The 22,526-nt window shown below is 40.5% G+C and overlaps 2 protein-coding genes across 2 annotated transcripts in view; one reads left to right on the top strand and one right to left on the bottom strand.

Moving 5' to 3' along the window:
- Positions 1-22,526, top strand: part of grip1 (glutamate receptor interacting protein 1) — a 239,011-nt gene that overhangs the window by 145,215 nt on the left and 71,270 nt on the right. The window lies entirely within an intron of this gene.
- Positions 273-17,729, bottom strand: cand1 (cullin-associated and neddylation-dissociated 1). The gene is made up of 26 exons (XM_074626273.1): positions 17,389-17,729; positions 12,374-12,449; positions 12,220-12,287; positions 11,975-12,129; positions 11,625-11,748; positions 11,222-11,309; positions 10,958-11,126; positions 10,753-10,858; positions 10,531-10,676; positions 10,275-10,426; positions 9,844-9,984; positions 8,717-8,858; positions 8,051-8,259; positions 7,797-7,965; positions 7,613-7,702; positions 5,707-5,860; positions 5,349-5,586; positions 4,705-4,893; positions 4,257-4,400; positions 3,198-3,333; positions 2,924-3,100; positions 2,596-2,691; positions 2,291-2,460; positions 2,027-2,191; positions 1,819-1,926; positions 273-1,486 (listed from the first exon to the last, which is right to left on the bottom strand). The coding sequence occupies exons 1-26, from the start codon at positions 17,454-17,456 to the stop codon at positions 1,262-1,264; spliced, it is 3,705 nt and encodes a 1,234-aa protein (XP_074482374.1). The 5' UTR covers positions 17,457-17,729; the 3' UTR covers positions 273-1,261.

Genomic DNA, 22,526 nt, shown 5'->3' with positions numbered 1-22,526 from the left:
GAGAGGATGAGCTATTTAGTGATTCTGTGGGCTACAACTTGAGCACCAGCCTCAGCTATGATCGGCTCGTTTGCGTCGTACTCATGGATGTAAAGACTACTATCGCTGGATTACTGCGATACTGAAGAAAACATGAAGATGGGACGTGTCTCGTGGCGTGACGTCACTTTGGCCGTGCGGACCCTCTGGGAATGTGAGAAGAAGAAGTAGGACTTTTCGTTCGCTGTTCACTTTGTTTGAAGACACAAGAAGAAACCAGACAGAAAGAAGTATGAAGGCAGGCAGAAATGGACCTTTTTTATTTGTCTTGGGCGAGAAACAACAGTGGATAGTCCTGACCAGACCGGAATGGACCAGTTTTTACACCAGACTGGACCCGGTTTCACCAGATCAAACCAGACTAGAGTACAGTAAATGAAACCAGTCCTGATCGGCTGGAACCGGCCGACTGACGGGAACAAACGGAGCGTTCGGAATATTTTTTACTTTGTGTTACACACTGCGTTACCATGGCAACAGCCATGAGCAACGGTCCAATCGGGTCTGGTCAGGTGGGACCTGGTCCAATAATCTCTCTCCTCTTCCCCTGAAGGGAGCGAGGGCGGGCCTATTGAATCAGGGGAAACAAAGAAAGCTGATTGGTCCACAAACAGTAAAACCCCGCCCACCCATCATCACCCCCCAAGCATCCTATTGGCTGCCTACATCATTCGCAAAAAAACAGAGCGAGCCCTTCTCCCATTGGTCACCACAGCCTCAGGCAATAAAAGGCCGTTTTCCCATTGGTCAGTTTTGATACCACGCCAACTGTCAGTCACTCAGCAGCGGCCAATCAGGTTACAGTACAGTACCTGTGGAACTTTCTGGAATAACGAAAAAAAAAAAAAAAAAAAGAGAAGAATGATGATGAACAGGGAGATCAGCCAATCAGATGACCTCGCTAGAAAAACAAACAGGAAGTGGGAGGAGCTTCCAAGCCTCATATGGAACTTATTTTTCTGGATTTTTTTTTGTTCTTTGTCCTTTTTGTCCGTGTATGTTCGCCGTACGTCCATCTTCTTCCTGTCTTTTCCAACAGCTGATTTCAGTGCAATGCATCATGGAACGATCGATCGCTAGGAGAGGGTGTGTTACTACATGTGTGTGTGTGTGTATGTATGTATGTGTGTGTCCTGTTGTCATGGAAACATGCTGCAGGGTTAGCGCTCCAGCAGCGGGGGGGTGGTGCCGTGTTGCATCGTGGGGAATGTGTCCGTCTCCTCTAGCTAGTGTCCATGGACTCCATGTTGGCGGAGCTGGAGTCCCTCTGGATGGAGTCGAAGATGGCCGCCAGCTCCTGATTGGATGAGATCTGGGACTGGAACTCCGACATCAACGGCGACTTCTCGGCCTCGGGGATCGTCAGCAGCGCCACGACGGCTCGCATCGCCGACCGCTTCAGCTCGTCCTGCTTCTCGAACTCCTGCTTCACCGAGTTTGCCTTCACCTGCAAAGACAGAGGACACGTTGTACTCTTCTGATCAAAATGACGACACATTTATTCCCCAAAAACTGGATTAAAAAAAAAACACCAGATAAATATTTAGTCATATTTAGTCTCTTGAAATCCTTCAGGGTGCTACGAGACAGGAGCAAAAGTCCAATCAACCATAAAGCAGGGAATGCTTAAGGGCGGGGCTACGTGCTACACTTGGTCCACTTCTTATGTTAAGTCTACGCTCAGAAGACATTAAACAGGCTGGGTAGTACTCCCCGCTATTACCAGTACATGTTGACATGTGATATACTGGTCCAGCATGTTGTGTGTAGTTTGTGTACCTTGGTGGTGCAGGTGGCTCTAAGTGGTTCCACCAGTCTGTCCAGTCTCTGTAGGACAGCACTAGGACACAGAGACGACAGCCGGGCCAGCATCAGAAACGTCAGCATCTGAACACAACAACAATCAGAAGTAAAGTATCATCATCAGCAGAAGTACTGGTAGTACAAATGGTAGTAGTTGTAGTAGTATTTTAGCGTGTGGTCAGACCTTGATGTCGTAGTGGTCCTTTAGGCCGTCCTCTACGTGGTTGAGAAAGGTGAAGATGTCGAGCCGGTCCAGGCAGCTGTCCAGCAGAGTGTACATGCACTCGAACGCAGCCTTCCTCAAGTCCAGACCGTCATCCACCGTGTGTTTGAACGGACCCATCTCCACCTGAACACACCGTCAAACATCTGCTGATCAATACTGCCAAACCAACATCTGTACAGCACATCCGTGTATAAATATATAGATATTTCAGTATGTCGTCACCTCTCGGATCAGCTCCTTCCTGACTTTGGTCTCGTTATACAGTTGTGGTAAAACGGAGTCCAGCAGCTCTCGGATCAGACTGGGTTTATTGTGGGCAGCGGAGTTAAACGTTACCAAGGCAACACGACGCACGTTCAGGTCCGGGTCCTCCAGCGTCTTCAGGAAATCACCTGAGAAACATCAGCGAGTGCATGTCATGTTAGAGCTTTATTTAAGTTTTAACCTTTTTCCTTAAATTGATGATAAACTGAATGGAGTTCTGCTACGAGATCAATTAATAAGAGATCCATAAAGTTCATGTTTACCTATGCAGTTCTTCAGCAGTGGGTCGATAGGCTGTGGTTGGTCAGAGATGGTGAACTTTACCGCTGTTACCACGGAGCTCCTGGCGTACGACGAACCTACACACACACACAGAAACAGATCAGTAATCAATAAATCAATATTTCACATCAATAACCAGATGACCGCTTCAGATCCAGCAGGTGTTTCAATTAAAAGGACTTATTAATTCACACGTTCTAATCTGTGAACCAATGAGATGCAGGTTGAGGAGACTGAGGCGGTCTGATTGGCTGTGAGGAGCATAGGGGCGGGGCTTATTTATTGGTTATTGATCAGAGTATTGATTACCTGACAGCAGGTATCCTTTGAGGCGGGGCAGCAGGGTTTCGGGGTCGATCAGCGTCAGTTTGCCGAGACACTCGGCCACCACGTTCCTGGTTCCTTCCTCCTGACACTCGCAGTGTTTGAGCAGCAGAGACCAAACGGACTCTACGTACGGCTTCAGACCGGTCACCGACGCCGAACCTCCACACAGACACACACACAGATTAAAACCAAAAGCACACACACACACACACACACACACACATAGTTATTCACGAAGTATCTGAGCGGCTCTTACTGATGATCTCTTTGAGCGAGTGCAGCAGCAGGTACTGTCTCTTGGAGGATGAGATCTCCTGCAGGACGAAGGGCAGATACTCTGGAAGATTCCCCACCGCGATACTGCCCAACGCATAGGACGCCGCCGACTTCACCTGAGAGACACACAGACGGGGAGATTAACAGGTTAATATCTACCAGCATGATACTAAATCAGATGTTGGCGAGCAGCTTGTTTTAATTCCCACATTCCCTCTTTTATGGTGCAAAACACCCTTCAGCTGGAGTCAATTAATCAATTATTTAGTATATAACATGTTATTCTTCACAATCCTAAAGCCCACAGTGACGTCTTCAGATGTCATATTTTGTCTTATCAGAATCAGAAATACTTAATTGATCAGAGTTGCTCTTATATAAACATAAAGAAATGTAAGAAAATAGCAATAAAGGAAAAGGTAACATGTAAATTCTGAACATAATGCTACAATATAAACATAATACATGTAAAGAAATATAAATAATAAAATTTGAATATAAGAAATATGAAATATGTACAAATATTTGCATTTAGACGTGCAATATATAACAAATAACCACAGTGCAAATGAGTAAATACAAAATGCTGAGAAGTGGGATCTATTAATATAAATAAATAAATAAATAAAATCTACAAATAAGAATATTTCTTGAAATGTACAAAATTACTACAAATCCCAAAGACATTCAGTTTACTATTAAATAAGATAAATAAAAGCAGTAAATCCTCACATTTGAGAAGCATGACCAGAGAATGTTTGATATTTCGACTTGAAAACTGACTCACCAATTAATCGATTGTCAAAACAGTTGCCTATTAATTTTTTATCAATAATCTGATCGATTATTCAACAAATTGTTTGAGTTTTAATCGCTAATTTCTACTGCAATATGAGCAGAAAAGGGAAAGAAGTGGAGGAAAAAGGAGCTGCTAGCATGGCTGTAAACTCTCATTATTCTCCCGTCACACGTTAAAAACTTTTAATGTGAAAAGCCGTGGATCTGAAGGCACTTCCTGGTCAGAGACTGGTGGGGTTACCTCTTCACTGGAGGAGGAGAAAGCATCCAGGATGACGGTCTTGAGCTCTGGTTGGCTGCTCAGGTCCACATGGTGTCCCACCTCGCCTAATGAGAGCAGAGCGAGCAGTCTGATGGAGTCTGTGGAGCGGCTGTTCTTCACGTCCTGTCAGCCAGCAGAACAATAAAAGAAAACTTTATTTAAAAAGATCTTGATTTATTAATAATATTAATATTATTATTTACACATTCATCTGGGCGATGAGCTGAAGTTGTCAACGTGCTGTAATCGAGGGAAAGAATGAATCTTCAGTCAAACCAAACTACATTAAAAAAAGTTACAATTTAATGCCACCCAGCTATTTTCAGTGATTCTGTGGGTTTTTTTCTGAACAACTGAGACTTTATTTCTGTTGCTGCTGAGTTTTCAGTTCTACCGCAACGTCTGTAGGTCAGACAGGTGAGTTTACCTGGATGAACTGTCCGACCACAGCGGGTCCCTCGTCGGGGCAGGCTCTGGTCAGAGCGGCGACACATTTGGCGATGGAGCAGTAGGCCTGTTTGTGAGGCAGCGCGGCACTCTGGGAGTAAACGGGACCGGTCAGCATCCTCAGCAGGTCCATGTAACCCAGACCAGGAGTCTCTGTCGCCACCAACACCTGAACACAAACACACACGGTGATTATTTACCAGTAATTACTAATTAAAAACTTCACTAATCAACTTAAACTGGGAGAACTGAAGCCGTTATCTATGCTCACTTCAAAGCCACCAGACTCCTTTGAAAAAAACAGTAATTTTACCTCTCAGAACACAGGAGTTGCTGGTCTACCGCTGCATCGATCGATTAGTTAGTTTGTGTTATTGAGTGACTTTGGTGAAGCTGAACTAACCCTTTAAAACACCAAAGTCACACAATAACACAAACAAACTAACCGATGGAGACAGTAGTAGATCAGCAACTCCTGTGTTCTGAGTGGTAAAATTACTGTTTTCTCAATGTAGTCTGGCGGCACACTTCGAACAAAACAAACTATTCCTTTAAGTTGTTTTTCATTTGTAACCAGCCTGAAATCATTTTTCTGGTGGTTAAAAAGTTAAACTCCCGTTGTACCTGGTAGAACTCGAGCATGGCGGCGAGCGCTCCGCCCTGCAGCAGCGGGGATCGAACCAGCGCGATGAGCTGCTGCAGGATGTTCCCTCCGCTCAGCTGCCCCAGCGAGGACGGGTGAGTCACCGCCAGCGTTGACAGGAAGCTCAGCGCCATCTGAGACACATGCATGTCGCTCTCTGAGATGAGAGGGGGAAGCTCGGCTAGCACGGCATCCACCATGACAGGAGTCACCGCCGAGCTGAAGCATACACACACATTCATACAGTGTTACTGACAGGAAGGCGTGGGCGGAGCTGACGGCGGTGGCTGACAGGTGTGTGTGTGTGTGTGTGTGTGTGTGTGTGTGTGTGTGTGTTACCTGTAGTTTCTGAGCAGGATGTCCAGAGCGGCCAGCGTGCAGAGCTTCAGGGCTCGCTGGTTCTTGCGGAGGAAGGAGGCGAGGATGGGAACGGCGTCGGGGAGAACCGGCCTCAGGTCGATTTTCAACGGAGAGCCGGCGATCAGCGTCATAGCTGCGAAACAAACAATCAGGACAAACTTAGTGACAGTAAACCTCTAGAGAGTCTATTTTAAGATATCTTTATTTTTAATTCCATGAATCAGTGTTTTGACGCATGTCGCCTTCCTGCCGCCACCATTAAAAATAAAAGGCCTTCGTCATTACAGTGCACGCTGGGTTTAAACTCCCAAGAATGTGTGTTAAAACTCAGGAGACCGGTTTAGTCTACACCTGCTGTGAATAAACTCAAAGCTAAAATCCTCGCTGTAATGTAAATTCACAATAAAACCACGTTTCATCATAAACTACACTGCCTCTGTTCATTTTTATTCATATATATCTAATATTTTATTGAAGTGTGGTGAGATCTGGACATATTAAAGAGCCAAAAGTCCACAGAGGCAGTGCTGTTGTTCAGTTGTCTTCAGACAGAAGGTGAGGTGAATATCAGAGGCAGCACGATTGTACACAATTCAATTTTGAAAAAGAAACAGATTGGCCTGGAGTGGTGCGTGAGTTCAAAATGTTTCATGCGTGTCCCGGGGCTTCATGCATCTACTTGATAAAAAATACAGAGACGAGAGGAAACAGCAGAGAGAGACTGGAGGGAAATAACAGAAGAATAACTGAAGTTTCTGTTGACTTCTGAGCTGAACACAAACACACAGACACACAGACACAGTTGGTTCACCGGCTGTTTTGGGGCGAATAAACAAACGAAACAGTCCGACCTAAAGAAGGATATTTTATAATCAAAATGCCACCAATAAATTACCAGAAGGCTGCTGAGACCAGTTCTCATCATGGCCTTCACATCTCTAATAACATTAGGAGCATATAAACCCATTATCTGAAATTCAAGCAGTTAATTTCTTTCCTGAGAAATACATCTCAAAGCTTAGAACTAAATGCCTTTACACACCGGGGAGTGTGAGGAATAAATTACACGAAAATGTGAAACACTCGCCTCCGAATATTTTGCATCAGAACTATTAATACCAGCAGTGACTCAAATTTGCGACAGTTGCAGAACTTTTTCAATAAATGGTTAAAATCAATAGCGCAGGCAGAGGACCAGCTACCAGGACCCTATTGACTGAGAGCAGCGTCTGTCTGAGATAAACTGTTGTACAGCCTAAACTACTGTAAGATTTTATTGAGTTTCCTTTCAGTGAATTTTCCTCTGGTGAACAGTCATGCAGTGAATATGTCTAGGATTTTTATTGTGAAAGGTAAGAAGAGAAGGAGTGGATCTGGTCTGCGCTGCTTTTGTCAAGGTTGAAAGGAGTAATAAAGTTTGCCGTGGTTTGGACTACGGAGCCTCCGTGGTGTTGTTGTACACTATAATGTACGTTTTGAATATGTCTGTTCCACACAACGTGATAGGTTGATGCCTTTAATCGCGGTGTGAAAGCTAAAAAAAACGACCTTATTCCGGAAAAAAAAATGACATTCTGTGTGAAAGTACAGTTTAAAAGTGTGTAAAGGCCTTTAGATGTAAAATGAAAATGTTAACAGCTGTTAGTCTTGGCTTATATCCTGCACCAGTATTGCTGCAGGTTGAAGTGAAATGTATGCTGGGATACATGTCTACCCCTCCAAGTTCACACACAAATCAGCTGCCAAAACATCAGTCAGATTTCCATCAAAATGGAGCGAAGATTTTTCAGAAAATGTGCGTTTCCATCCATTACTGGCAATAAAAATGCTCCCAATGTCCCATTGAGCACCTTTAAGTCACATGCATTATGGTCGTCATCGTTACCTTTCACTGTTGTCAATCTGGTGATCTCGTTCTTGAGGCGTTCTAAGAAGATCAGCAGCGTTCCAGGAAGTTCAGTAGGCAGCCGGTCACCTAGACAACCAGACGACAGACCAGTAGGTCAAACAAACAGGAAGCTGACATCATAGCGGACATCACATCACTGTGACTGACAGACGGTGGTTACCTAGGTTACAGATGATCTGTCCCATGCAGGAGATGGCTCGCTCTTTGACTTCCTGGTCGATGTCGGCGGCTTTCAGGCGTTTGATTGTGCAGGTGAACAAGTCGTTGATGTACGGGGAGGGGTCGAAGCTGTCTGTGCCCTCTGGTTGGGTGTCCAGAGGTCGGATCACCTGGAAGAGAGACACAAAAGTAGAATCAGCTGTAAAGGTGAAGAGGTTGAAGAGGTTACGTTAAGGTTGCAGGTTTGATTCCCACCTTGACGAGCTGCTGGGTGACGAGCAGAGCCTCAGATGTGATCTTGTAAAAGGGGTCTCCCACGCACGCCACCACGGGCGGGACGAGGGCGGGGACGTGGGCGTGGAAGGCGTGAGCGGGGTGCGTGACCATGATGACGTGGAGGCAGGCCAGGGCGTCGATTTTGAGGTTGGAGCTGCTCGACTTATCGTTCAGAGAGAAGATGATACCTGAAAAACACAAGATACTGCTGTTACTAGTACTGCAATATATATATATATATATCATTTTTATTATTAATATCATGGTATATATTGATATTTCCGTATCTCCCAGCCCGAGAATTACAAGATATTATTGTTGTCAGCTGTAGTCATACAAAAAAAAGTCTTCAAATGTTCCAAATTTGTGTTATTGTGTGACTTTGGTGAATTCAAACTAATCCTTTAAAACACTGAAGTCACACAATAACACAAACTAACTAACCGATCGAGGCAGCGGTAGACCAGCAACTCCTGTGTTCTGAGAGGTAAAATTACTGTTTTTGTCAATGGAGTCTGGTGGCTTTGACGAGAGCATAGATAACAGCTTCAGTTGTCTCTGACGGCGAGGTAAAGCCTCACAAATATTCTAAATATAGTGTCCACTTAAACTGATATTGATTATTTCATGGTAGTGTAGTGTTACCTGGTATTAGTACTGGGATGTGGGTGGTCAGGGCTCCCGGGAGGACGTTCACCAGCTCCGTCAACATGTTGAAACAACACTGACGGGTTTTGACACTTTTCTCCTTCAGCTGCTTGTGAAGAGCTTTGACTATCATGGGGACCTGCAGAGGGCGAGAGACATTAACAGAGACAAATATAGTGAGAGAGAGACCACAACATGTTGTCTGTGGCTGACGGGGCAGGATGCTGAGGGTTTCCTGACACCGTGGGACAGAATCTAACCCAAATAAAGCTACAACAGCGGTGACATCTGCAGCACAGAAACAATACTGCAATATTGTGGTGTAGTCCAACTCATAAAATACTATTCTGCATAAATTAGGGCTCCAATGACTATTTTAATTGCCAATTCATCTGCCAATAATTTGAATGATTAATTGTTTAGTCTATAGAGTTGAAAAGGTTTCCATAACCAAAATTGACATCTTCAAATTATCTTGTTTTGTCCGACGAAGAGTCAAAAACACCCAAAATATTCAAGTTTATTATCATGTAAGACAAAAGTATATCTGTAAATATTCACACTTGAGAAGACGCAATTAGTCAATTTTTTAAAATTGTATTTGTTTTACATGCATTTTCCACACAGGAAGTTATATATGGAACTATAAGGGAACAGTATGAGGTTGATTTAGAAAATCCTTAATTCTTTAGTACTATTTGTAGTATTTGTACCACTAGAGGCAAGTGGTAATATTCTAAAAGTAACAGTAGTAATAGTTGTATTTGTATATCCTTTCTATTGTGATACAGGCTAGGCCTATATTTTTATTTATTTGTTTCTATAATTTCACTTAAAACTCTTTATTTTGCACTCAAGTTCTTAAAATGAGAAAATATTCTTCATTAGTCAAGTATTTAGTATACAAGAATAGGCTTTACCATGTGGTTATTTCATATCAACTATTTATTTATTGAACTACTAGAAAACGTCTAGATATGAAATAATCTATATCGTGTTAGAAGCCCTAGTTTCCAGCATAAATGTATTATTTATTATCACCCATGAATATGATCTAAAGTCTTCTGAATCATCCATTTCCAGAAGAAACAGTATAATAAATACATCTTTATTGATGACGTTACCTGGCTCTGCAGCATGGTCAGCGGCGTGTCTCCCTGCTCCATGGCGTCTGGATCAGCCAACCAGCTCTGAGCCGGTCTGGTCTGTTTGAGCAGCGACAGGTAGGCGTGGAAAACATCCGCCTTCACGTTCTCCTCCCTCTCCTGCAGACACGCAGGTAGATGAACGAGTATTGATTACATGTAATAGATCAATAGGTTGTGATTTGTCTGATCAACAGGTAGAGATTAGTGTGACTGATAGTATCAGTTTCATTGACAGGTAGAACTTTCCTGAAGTGCAGACTCGTCATATTTTCCGGCTAAACTTAGGACAAGGATCTTTTTTAAACTGCTGCTGTCAAAACTAGTTAATCAGGCGTTAGTGATGAGGAGGTGAAAACGCAGCATCAGAGGGAGGAGGTGATGAAGGAGTAGGCAGAGTTTGATGGTACCTTGAAGCGACAGACGAGTGCAGGAGAGACGGAGCGATAAAACTCTGGCAGCATCTCGTGACGAGTTGAGACGACGGCGTCGAGACACTTGGCGGCGGCCCGTCGAACCTTCCAGCTCATGTCGTCGTCGTCGCTGTACTCATCGTCACTGCCTGGACGCACAGAAAGACGGGCCGTTATAATCCAACATAACTACATCCTGATGGTTGATTTTTTTAAATTAAAGACCCTGAAATATTAACTTAGAATTCAGTACCTTGGTAGTCTTCATCGTTCTGCTCAGCGTCCATGGCGTTGTCGTCCTCGTCTTCATCGTCAAAGTTGTAGTTGGGGTCGTAGGTCAGGTAGCGCAGGCAGATCGAGATGACCGTGGGGACGTGGGGGTAAACTTCTTTAGGACACCTGTAATGAATAGAATAACTATTAAACAAGAACTACAGTGATAACAGTACTGTGGTAGTTTTACTATGTGTATTACCTCCTAACAAAGGACTCAAAGGCCTGGATGCAGTACTCTCTGAGCTCGTCATCGTCAACGTTACAAAACTTCACTACCAGAGGAATGATCTTCTCCAGATACTCTCCTAAAAAACAGACAAATCGGACAGTAACAGTTGCATTAATACTTCTATTTTTGTATCTGTTTTGGTGGTTAACATCATGTCTTGGTTGTCTTGTCTCACCGATCCGGTGTCCAGCCTGTCTGCTGATGGCGGCTGTGCACTGGATGTAGGTTCTGGTGGTCGACATGTTGTCGTTCCTCCCCAGCTCGGTCAGAAGGTGCTCGATGAGGTCGATGAAGACCAGATTCCCACAGGACATGACCAAGTGGCCCAGAGCCATGATGGTCCTCTGAAACAGTCACATAACAACACAGGGACATAATGAATATACATATGAATATATACACTGGCTCCTTAAGTGTAGTAACATAAAGGTGGATGTACCTTCCTGACAGCCAGTCTGGGGGAGGTGAGCTGAGGGAGCAGACAGCTGAGGATTGAGGGATGGAAGTTCACCAACAGACCTCCCTGTCTGCAAACAGACACACAGGTAGAACAGTTTATAGACGTCTATATCTATCCACACAAAATTACAAAGATAAAACTATAAGATTTAGTAGCAGAGCTGTGCCACTATACCAGTTTTATTATACACATTCCGACGGACCAGAGAACCAGACTGCATGTATTTTTCTCTACATTTAAAGCACTAATATTAGTTTTAAATGTGATATTTTTTGGCGTCAATAATAATGATAATGTGACACCGGCACATCATTGTTCGGTAGCGCTAAACAAAGCCAAGCATTAGTTCTGTAGTTAGTGATGTAATAGACAGCATGCGTACCTGCAGAGCATGTCAGCCATGATGTCGAGCGCCTCCAGCTGGACAGACACGTCTTCCTGTTTGGCGATGGCGCTCGTCAGACGACCCGTTATCTTCTTACAAACGCTGGCAGCAAGAGCCGAGCCTGAGAGACACAGACAGGTACAAGTATTTATAATCCTAGTATTTGTCTGTTTACTTTTGGATGGCAGCTAACTCCAAACAGCATCAGTAGTATCAGTAGGATATTGTAGTAAAAGTACGAGTAATATCTAAAAGCAACAGGAGTATTTTTGTAGCATTTGTACCATTGGAGGCGGGCGGTAATACTTTAACTTTAACAGTAACAGTAGTATTTGTAGTATTAGTACCACTGGAGGCGGGCGGCAGCTCTCCGATCACAGTCTTCAGGCCGATGGAGGAGATGTCTCGGAGCTGCTCTTTGTCCGACAGCATGTTGGTGCACAGAGTGTCCACGATGGTCTCCACCTGGTACTCCTTCACCTTAGAGACCAGGGGTCCCAGGCTGAGCAAAACAAACGCACCCACCGTTAAAACACACACAGCCAGGTGGAGACAGAAGTGAGAAAAGTTTAAAATAATAGTTTTTTTTTACCATTTGACGGCCAGATTCTGAACTTCTCCGTTCTTGTCTTCCAACAGTTTTAGAATCATCCTCACCACCTGTCAATCAATACATCAATCAATCAATACCTGGGCTTGTTCAGAACTAAACAGTTCTAAACTAGTTTCAGACGGTATAAACGGACCTTCCTCTCGCTGTCGTCGTCCAGTTTGATTGAGTCTTTTTGTAGCTCCGTCATCAGGTCGTTAGTGGCCATAAACCTGAGAGAAACACAGAAATTAATAACTAGTTAATAAAACAAACAGGGCTGTCAAAGTTAACGCGATAATAACGCATTAATGCAAATTCAATTAAATGCCAAAAATATCTTTAACACATTAACTTCATATGAAACTAGAAAACCTAAAGAATTCATTGGTACCAACCATGTCATACTACCTTGTCATGAAGGAGGATAAATAACGCTCCAAAGTTACACTAAATTTTGTCGAGGAAAATCTGTCATGGCCATTTTCAAAGGGGTCCCTTGACCTCTGACCTCAAGATGTGTGAATGAAAATGGGTTCTATGGGTACCCACGAGTCTCCCCTTTACAGACATGCCCACTTTATGATAATCACATGCAGTTTGGGGCAAGTCATAGTCAAGTCAGCACACTGACACACAGACAGCTGTTGTTGTCTGTTGGGCTGCAGTTTGCCATGTCATGATTTGAGCAGATTTTTTATGCTAAATGCAGTACCTGTGAGGGTTTCTGGACAATATTTATTGTTTTGTGTTGTTTATTGATTTCCAATAATAAATATATACATACATTTGCATAAAGCAGCATATTTGCCCACTCATGTTGATAAGAGTATTAAATATTTGACTAATCTCCCTTTAAGGTGCAATTACATATTTTAATCAACTGACATCCCTAAATGAAAGATTATTAGTTATCGAACAAAACCGATCCGGTTTCAGTATGTTTGTCCACACAGAAAAGGTCGATTAAAACTTGTAGTCTCACTACAACATACAATTCATTAATCAACCTTACAGTCTAATGCATTTTAATAGCGGAGCTTCTTGGAGGCAACCTGAGAGCTTAAAAGATGACTCCACTTTAAAGGAAGTACAGCTACTTTTATGTTATTATCTTTCAGTGAAACCAACATATTCAGTGTTTCATGCCCACATACTGACCTCTATTTAAAGTGCATATATAAATATATAGGGACAAAGAGACACGGTTTGTCCACAGGATAGTAAATGTAATGTACAGGATGAAATACAAGCTGTTTTATATCACTTTTAGGATGATGTTCAAACATTGAGCTCCAGATCAGAGTCCTTTAATACAGAGTTAAAACTTCTGTGTCCAATCCTATATTTGTATTTTCCTCTGCAGCCTGCACACGTTGACATTAGTAAAGCAGTTTAGATGTTTGACAGCTGAGAATCTGGAGTGAATTCAGCAGCAGGGACTCATCACCTAAAAGCAGGGAGTAATTATGTCTCCTCTGCAGTATTAAAGCTCTCAGATCGGGACTGAAGGGACTCTTTTCTTCTACAGGGTCAGCAGCCACATTTTACAGCGACGGCAGCGAACACTCACAGTTTCACAGATTTCTTGCAGCGAGAGCGCTGCTGTCACAAGTGATGAAACTGATTAGTTGTGCTGCCAACTTTAGTTGTGATCGTCCTTGAGAAGCTTCACAAAAGAGGCTCTGAGTTTTATCTGTTAAACACGGAGGGGTTTTTAGGGACTGTCCTTTACCTTCGTTTTAATGGTCACCGTTTCTGTTAAAAACACAAGAAATGCCCCGACATCGACACCATGAAAGGCAAGATGGTTGGAATAATTATCACCATATTGATGAGGTTATTTTATAATATCACTACACACAACGTGACAACATAACAAGAGAGCTACTATTGGAGGAAAGAAGAGAAACATCAATATAACAGCTGATTACTAACTTTTGAACAGTATAATCTGCCCATTAGTCGCCTGCTCTATTAAACCAAAGAACAGCAGTGAAACACAATTTCTAACAATTACAATTTCCTAAAAAACAACCAAAAAATGACTTTAAATATAAATAAACTTTTATAGGTGCTGGATCCAAAAACAAACTGAAAGCAGAAGATCCAATACACTGTACCGATCAATAAACCTGATTAAACAGAGCACGTATTGATCTAACATAGGTTTTCTATTTTCCAAATCATGCAATTATTTTTTTAGATTGGTTCATAATTTCCAGACAGCGACTGGATTCAGTTATTTTATACTAAAATCAACATGCAGAGTTGAATCTCACTGCAGACAAATAATCCATTACGGTGAACAGCGTTTCAGATACAGACAGCAACTAAAAACTCTTTAAGCCTGTCTACTTAGTTATTACCATCTCTAACATTGGCTTTACAGTGAAACATTAAAGCCGTCTATTCACCTCAAATTATATTGATTACACATTAAATTGATTTTTCTAGAAATACATCACTTAAATCAAAACTTTTAACACTGACAACATCCATCTAAACAGTGGTGGAATGTAACTAAGTACTGCACTTAAGTACAAATTTGAGGTACTTAAGAGTTGTTTCAAAACCAATGCCAGTATCGGAAATGCGGGATCGGGTTTTGGCGAGTACACCAGTCTATGCACCAATCTGATACCATAATTTATTAACCCAGTAAAAAATTAACTTGTTTAACCAGAATTCAATCTTCTTCTCCGCTCAATAACAGTAGCCTTCACTGTGCTGTTGCCCTGGATGTATCATGGCTGACACAGGAAACTACTGTTTTAGAGCAGCGAAGAAGAACTGACTGTAGGTAGTCTGTCACGTGACGACAACAGTGCGGTGCTAGTGGAGAGTGTAACGGTAGTCCGAGTGATATGAACAGTGTGTAAGGGTTCTGTTTCCTAGTGTGTGTGAATATTGCACTCTGCAGGAAAAATAATAACAATGACCATATATTTTTTTTATCATGCTGGTATCAGATCGGTTCTCGGTATTGGACGATACCGCAAGCTCAGGTATCGGGAAGGAAAAAATGGTATAGGAACATCTCAAATTTTCTTCAGTATTTTGTTTTCATGCCACTTTATACATCTACTCCACTACATTTATCTCACAGCTTTAGCTACTTATGAAGGGTTTATATGCAAGGGATAATACCAGACGAAGTGTCTGTTATTAGGACGACGGGGAGATTTAATATTGGTAATAATGTTATTTAATAATGTTAATGTATTAGCAATAGGGATGTCACGAGAACCGATACTTCGGTACCAACTCGGTACCAAAATTCTAAAAATGTGACGGTACTCGTTTTCTTCGGTACCAAAGGTACCGAACGACGCCTGTAATGGTCATTTGGTACCGGAGCGGAGGTACTGGAGATGCGATTCTTCCGGATCTAATGGGGGCAGTATACGCTGGCAGCTCCTGCATTGCTATAGCCACCTCAACTCGTTGAGAAAACAAATAGCAAGAGTCGGTATGGAAGTACTTTGCGTTCAAGTCGGATTTACAAGGAGTAATAATAGATTAGCAAAAACCAGTATGCAGTGCAGTAACAGTGCCGTCGTACTTTTCTTTCCAAAGGAGGAAATACTTCCAATTTAGCAAAGCACCTCAAAGACATCCAGACAATATTGTTTGTTTTAAATACTTGAAGGCTACATGCCACTGTTCTGTTTTGCGATGTTAATAGACATTTCTTCTTATTTATTACTTAAAGGCTACATGCCTCTGTTTTTTTTTATATTCAAATGTTTTAATAAAGGAGTGCGTGTTGAATTACATGGGATTTATTGGGGGTTTTTGTACCGTGGTATCGAATTGGTATCGAGAATTGTGTAAATTCACTGGTATTGGTATCGACTAATAGATTTCTGGTACCGTGACATCCCTAATTAGTAATAATGTTGAGGTTTGTCTCTTTGGGTCATTGTGACGCCATTTCTCAGTATTTTACAAACCAAACAATCGATCGATTAATAGAGAAAATAATGCAGCAGATGAATCCATAATGAAAATAATCATTAGTTAATAGTTCAAAATGAAAAATTCCACTGCTTTTACATTAATGCATGAGTAATAATAACCTGATGATGGAATATATAATAGTAGAACAGTCACATTTTTACTATTTTATCTACATTTTACTTAAGGAACATTTTCAATGCAGGACTTTGACTTGTAGTATTCTTACAGTACTTTGACTTGTAACAGAGTATTCTTACAGTACTTTGACTTGTAGTATTCTTACAGTACTTTGACTTGTAACAGAGTATTCTTACAGTACTTTGACTTGTAGTATTCTTACAGTACTTTCACTGCAGTATCTGAATACTTTCTCCAACCACTACATCAGTGACAGTCACCAGTCTGTTTACATGTTGTTATGACCTGAGTTACCAATGCTACCACACCCCCAGAGCATCATGCTAGTTAGCCTAACACAGGCTACAACAATCAAACAACAGCTTATCAAAACTAACTTAGTTAGCAAGCTAACTAGCTAACTGTTGCTATTTTACTGCACCTCAGCTGTCAGGTTAGCATGATCAGCTAACAGCTAACCAGCTATTAACTAGCTAACTAGCGATGAGACGATGATCAGACAGGTGGCAGGCTAGCAGTTAGCATGGCTAGCAGTTAGCAGGGCTAGCAGTTAGTTAGCAGGACTAGCAGTTAGTTAGCAGTTAGCAGGGTTAGCAGTAACAGGCTACCAGTTAGTTAGCAGTTAGCAGGGCTACCAGTTAGTTAGCAGTTAGCAGGGCTACCAGTTAGTTAGCAGTTAGCAGAGCTAGCAGTAACAGGCTAGCAGTTAGTTAGCAGTTAGCAGGGCTACCAGTTAGTTAGCAGTTAGCAGGGCTAGCAGTAACAGGCTAGCAGTTAGCAGATAGTTAGCAGTTAGCAGGCTAGCAGTAACAGGTTAGCAGTTAGCAGTTAGTTAGCAGGCTAGAAGTTAGCAGTTAGCAGGCTAGCAGTAACAGGCTAGCAGTTAGCAGTTAGCAGGCTAGCAGTAGCAGGCTAGCAGTTAGTTAGCAGTAAGCAGGCTAGCAGTTAGCATGACAGCCTGTAGGCCCTGGCAGAGCCTCCGTTAGCTCTGCTGCTAACATGGAGGTTTACCCCGGTTGATCTCCTGATGCTAGCCGGGCCGTTAGCTCTCCTCCCCGGGTGGTGTGTTACCTGAAGTCCTTGTCGCTGGAGGTCATCTTCTCCAGCAGGTTGGAGATGTGGTACGAGGCGCTCGCCATGTTCGCTGGTAGCGGTTAGCCTCCTGCTAGCTCTCTCTCAGTGTGTGTGTTCCTGTCTGTCTGTGTGTCCGGTGGTTCTGCAGGTAAACACCGTGTTGTAGGTGTTGATGGTTGTTGTTGTTGTGCTCCTGATGCTGTTGACCGCCTCCTCTCTTCTCTCTTCTCTACAGGGTTTTACTGTCCTACAGCATCCTCCGGGGCGCGGAGTTCGGTTTGTTTGAATGGAGCTCCCGTTCTGTCTCTCTGCAGAGGGGCGGGGTTAGCACGGTGGATGGACGCTGCTGCCGGAGGGGTCGGAGGTCAACAGCTTCAGCAGACTCTTTCACACGGGTGGGTGGGTTTTCAGGATTCTCCTCCAGATTTCAAATTAGTTTAATTATTATTAGTAGCAGTATTTATTTATTTTATTAATGCATTTGTCAGGAAACAGAAACATGACTCTTTCTACCATATTTACCTATTTACCTTTATATACTTTATAATATAAAATAATAAACTTTGAATATATATATTCAAAGTTTATTATTGTGTGTATATATATATATACATAATATATGTATATATATACACATATATATATGTATTAAAAGTTTATTATTGTGTGTGTATATATATATAAATATATATATATATTATGTATATATATATTCAAAGTTTATTATTGTGTATATATATATATATTATGTATATATATATATATATTCAAAGTTTATTATCATATATATATATATAAATATATATATATTATGTATATATATATTCAAAGTTTATTATTTTATATTATAAAGTATATAAAGGAAAATAGGTAAATATGGTAGAAAGAGTCATGTTTCTGCTTTATACATATATATATATATATATATATTAACAATGCAGGGTCAAAGGTCAGAGTTTGAGCAGTTTTCTTTTTCACACTTTTTTTTTTCAGGCTCACCACAGGATTTTCTTCCATATTTCTAATAATAATAATAATAATAATAATCATAATAATAATCATAATAATGCTAATTATTTATTCATTTATTCATTTATTCATTAATTCATTTATTCATTCACTTTATTTTTTCAGGCTCACCACAGGATTTTCCTCCATATTTCTAATAACAATAATAATAATAATAATAATAATAATAATAATAATAATAATAATAATCCATCCATCCATTATCTGTAACTGCTTATCCTGTTCAGCGTCATGGGGGCTGATTAAAAAATAACAATAATTATTATTATTGTTGTTGTTGTTGTTATTATTATTGTTATTATTATTATTTATTTTATTAAATGCATTTGTTAGGAAACTTTGAATATATATATATATATTCATAACTACATTCCTGTTTACATTCCTGTACACCTGTCTACCACAAATAATTTATATATAATTGAATTTATGTATGTTATATTTTATCTCTATATTTTCACTTCTGCACTATTTTATGTCTCAAATTCTCATATTTTACTTGTGTGATTTTTCTTTTTATACATATTCAATAAGCGTTGTTGGAGGAGCTTGAATCTGAGAACTGCTTCTCTGTAATCGTTGTACATATGACAATAAATAACTTGAAACTTTCCATCTGCAGTCCCTGTGCATGTCGACACAAACACCACAAAAAAATAATTAATTTAAATACAAGTTGAAAAACAAAATAAATAGCTGCAGTGTCCCATAGTCACATCTTAGTCATACATCCCTATACCGTATAAAGTGCCTCTCACCCCCTTCGAGCTATAATTAATCAGATTAATCAATTCATTTTGATCGTTGACTCATCATTTTAGTCATTCTTCATGCAAATGTTAAAAGACTCACTTGTTCCAGTTTGTTAAATGTGAATATCTGCGGCTCTCTTTTTGTTTTGTTGTTGTTTTTCTTAATAATAAACTGAATGTTTTTGTGTTTTGGACAAACTAAAGAAAGAATTAGCATTTGTTAACTTGTTCTTTCTTATTTCATCTTGAACAAGATGCTTCTGTTGGTTCTACATATCTGTTTACTCTGGACTTATTTTTTGTTTCTTTTTCTCTTATTTATTTTCTCTTACTACTGGTTATGTTTGCTTGTGAGTTAATATTCTTTGTTCATTTGTTGTTTTATTTTGCTTTTGATGAGTAATAATGTCATTTTTTAAATTTGTTTGAATAGTGGAGGACTCTCCTGCACTGAAATGACTAAACTACTTTGTGATATTATGATGGACATTTTTACTATTTTCTGATATTTTATTTAACATTTATTTAACCTTTAGGAGTAAAGACTCATTGAGATTTAAAATCTCTTTTTTTAAGAGCGTCCTGGCCAAGATAGGCAGCGGCACAGTTACACGGTTGCACACATGAAACAAACAATTTAAAATGAAGACAAAGAGCAAATTACAGAATTATAAGGTATAAAAAAAAACATTCAACAGCCAGATGTGCTTATTTCCAAGTCTTTTAAAAGCATTATTCTATAGACAAAAGCAATTAATTGATAAAAAAAATAAGCAGCAGGTAAATTGATTATGATAATAACTGTTAGTTGCCACATTAATCCAGCTGCCATCACAATAACCGTCACCTTCTCCACATAGACAAAACATAACGGTGAAGCTGTCTCATGCAGCTGTAAGTATACTTGCAGTGACTGCTTTATTATAACATTTCTTTTGGAAATGACAGGTAAATCTATGGAAGTCTGCACATGTTTATCTGGAGTTTAATCTGTTCCTTAATGTCTTTTAAATGAACAGAGCTTCTTTAACAGACTCTTCTCTCCTCTTGAAGTTGACCTTGAGGATCATTCTGCTCGGAGCGAAGCTAAACAAAGACTTTCAGAAGAGGAGGTTCAGAACTCAGAGATATTTTCAGCGTTACAACAACAGAACCGTCTAAAACAGCGGGTCATCACCTTTTCTATCATTGAGTAAACTGACTAAGTGACTCACTGTATTTTATAGATATTTCCTATTATATTCAATGCATATCAATAACAGTTAACCCTAATAGTGAATGCAATGGGAAGTTTGAGTAAAACGAGCGATTTAAGAAGAATATTTGTGAATATTGCATCAGAGAGTTGCAATTTGCAGAGTTTTCCTGTTATTTAGGAACATTTAATGCAAATCTCTGCCTGTATTATGTATTCTTTTAATTTTAACAATCATAAATACTTAATAGGCTTCTTTTTTGCTGACAAATTCAGTGTTTCTCGTAAACCTCTGACTTTATTCTCATATTATGACCTAATTTTTTTTCCCTCAATGTGGCCCTAATACTCCGTCGTACACTGGAAACCTGAGCTCCTCTCTAAAGTCAAAAGCTTTCTCACTATTTGCACCAAAATGTCCGACCTCCCTTCCTCTTTCTACTCAATTATCTCCGTCCATAAATGACTTTAGGAAACAACCAGAGAGGCTTTAAAGTGACCTTCTTCATGTGACTGTGTGCTCAGATTGAGGGCGAGCCCGTCGTCGTCTGATGCTCTCTGAAGCACTTTAGATCACTTCATGGTTGATTTTATCATCTCCTCCGGATGAATCACCTGCAGCAGGTGTGTCTATTCAAAACCCTCCTCAATGAGATCTACTTCCTGTTTACTGGATGAATTAAAGAGAGAGAGAGAGGCTGAATCAGATGCAGCTCTCTGTGTGTGTATTTAGAGCTGCTTAATATTAAAATTAAAGCTGCACCCACACAGTCATTTCATACTCGCACAGATTCGGGATATTCAGGATGTTGTAGTTGTTTATTCATGCTGGTTGAATGCATTCGGTGTGTGTGTGTGTGTGTGTGTGTGATGAGTCACAGATCAGTTGAGTGGGATGTTTACAAACCCCCAGGCGCTCTCTCTCTCTTTGTTGACACATAATGCAGCCACTGACATATGCACGCTGTGATTTATGTGTTTGTGTGTGTGTGTGTGTGTGTGTGTGTGTGTGTGTATGTGTGTGTATGTGTGTTTTAATGCATTGACAGCGTTTGACAGTAATCTATGAAATGAGGCTCCAGCTGCATCTCAAACACTTTTCAGATGTCTCGCAGGAAATGATCATGATAATGATTGTGATGATGATGATGATAATGATGATGATGATGATGATGATAATAAAATATATGATGAAGGTGTGATGAATAAAGATCTATTCCAGTCTATTATATGCTGGTTTTCATGATGAACCCATGATGAGTAGGAGGATGAAAATAATGATGGTAATGTCAATGAAAGTGGTGAATTTTTATTTGAAAGTAGGTTGTTATATATGTAAGGGATAATGTACAGCGAGCATCGCCCTGAAGGAGTTTCTTTCACAACAATGACCCGCTAGCTGTACATTATCCCGCTTATTACACGGCTACTTACTGAAGAAATCAATAATTTGACACAAAAACGGTCCACCAGAGTCCGACATCAGAACTGTGCCCATAGCAACGGTCTGTTATACATAGTAACGGTCTGTTATACAGAAATAACAGACCACAGAACGCCGTAATTGACCAATCAGAATCAAGTATTCAACACAGCCGTGTAATAAACAATGATATTTCAGACAGCTTTAGGACGCTCCTTGTCCTGTTTCAACATGACGATGCCTCCAGCTCCATAAAGAAATAGTTTTCCCAGTTTGTTGTGGAAGAATTTGACTGGTCCTGACCTCAACCTCATCCAACACATCTGGGATGAACTGGAGCACCAACTGGGAGTAAATCCCTGCAGCAGGTTTTACATCTGATGGAAAGAGCAGCACATGCAACAGTATCACATATGGGTGTGTATGTTTGATATAAACTGTTATAGATGAAGGTTATAACTGATGTTAACGAAGAAGAACAGCTGTGATCAGACGAAGCTGCAGTCACTGAAACTATTGATAAGAGTTCACAAAGAGTACAAGTGGACAAACTCGTCCCAACATGTTCATTTATAAACTGAAGTTTTTACCTTTTTGTGGCTCTGCTGATTCAGATCTTTCACTTAAATAAAAGTAGTAACAACAAGTGTAGAAATACTCTGTTACAAATAAAAGTCCTGCATTCAATATCTTACTTAAGTAAAAGTGCAAAAGTATTAGCATCAAAATATACTTA

Source organism: Sebastes fasciatus, chromosome 23, assembly GCF_043250625.1.
Source record: "Sebastes fasciatus isolate fSebFas1 chromosome 23, fSebFas1.pri, whole genome shotgun sequence".
Taxonomy (NCBI): Eukaryota; Metazoa; Chordata; class Actinopteri; order Perciformes; family Sebastidae; genus Sebastes; species Sebastes fasciatus.
The sequence above is the reverse complement of the archived record's forward strand: the minus strand, read 5'-3'. Positions and strand labels throughout refer to the sequence as shown.

Coding starts and splice junctions, on each gene's coding strand:
- cand1 (XM_074626273.1), bottom strand. CDS start 17,456: ATGGCGAGCGCCTCGTACCACATCTCCAACCTGCTGGAGAAGATGACC. Junction 4,401..4,704: donor TGGTCGGACAGTTCATCCAG/GTAAACTCACCT, acceptor GCTGGCTGACAG/GACGTGAAGAACAGCCGCTC. Junction 2,692..2,923: donor CAAAGGATACCTGCTGTCAG/GTAATCAATACT, acceptor GTGTGTGTGTAG/GTTCGTCGTACGCCAGGAGC.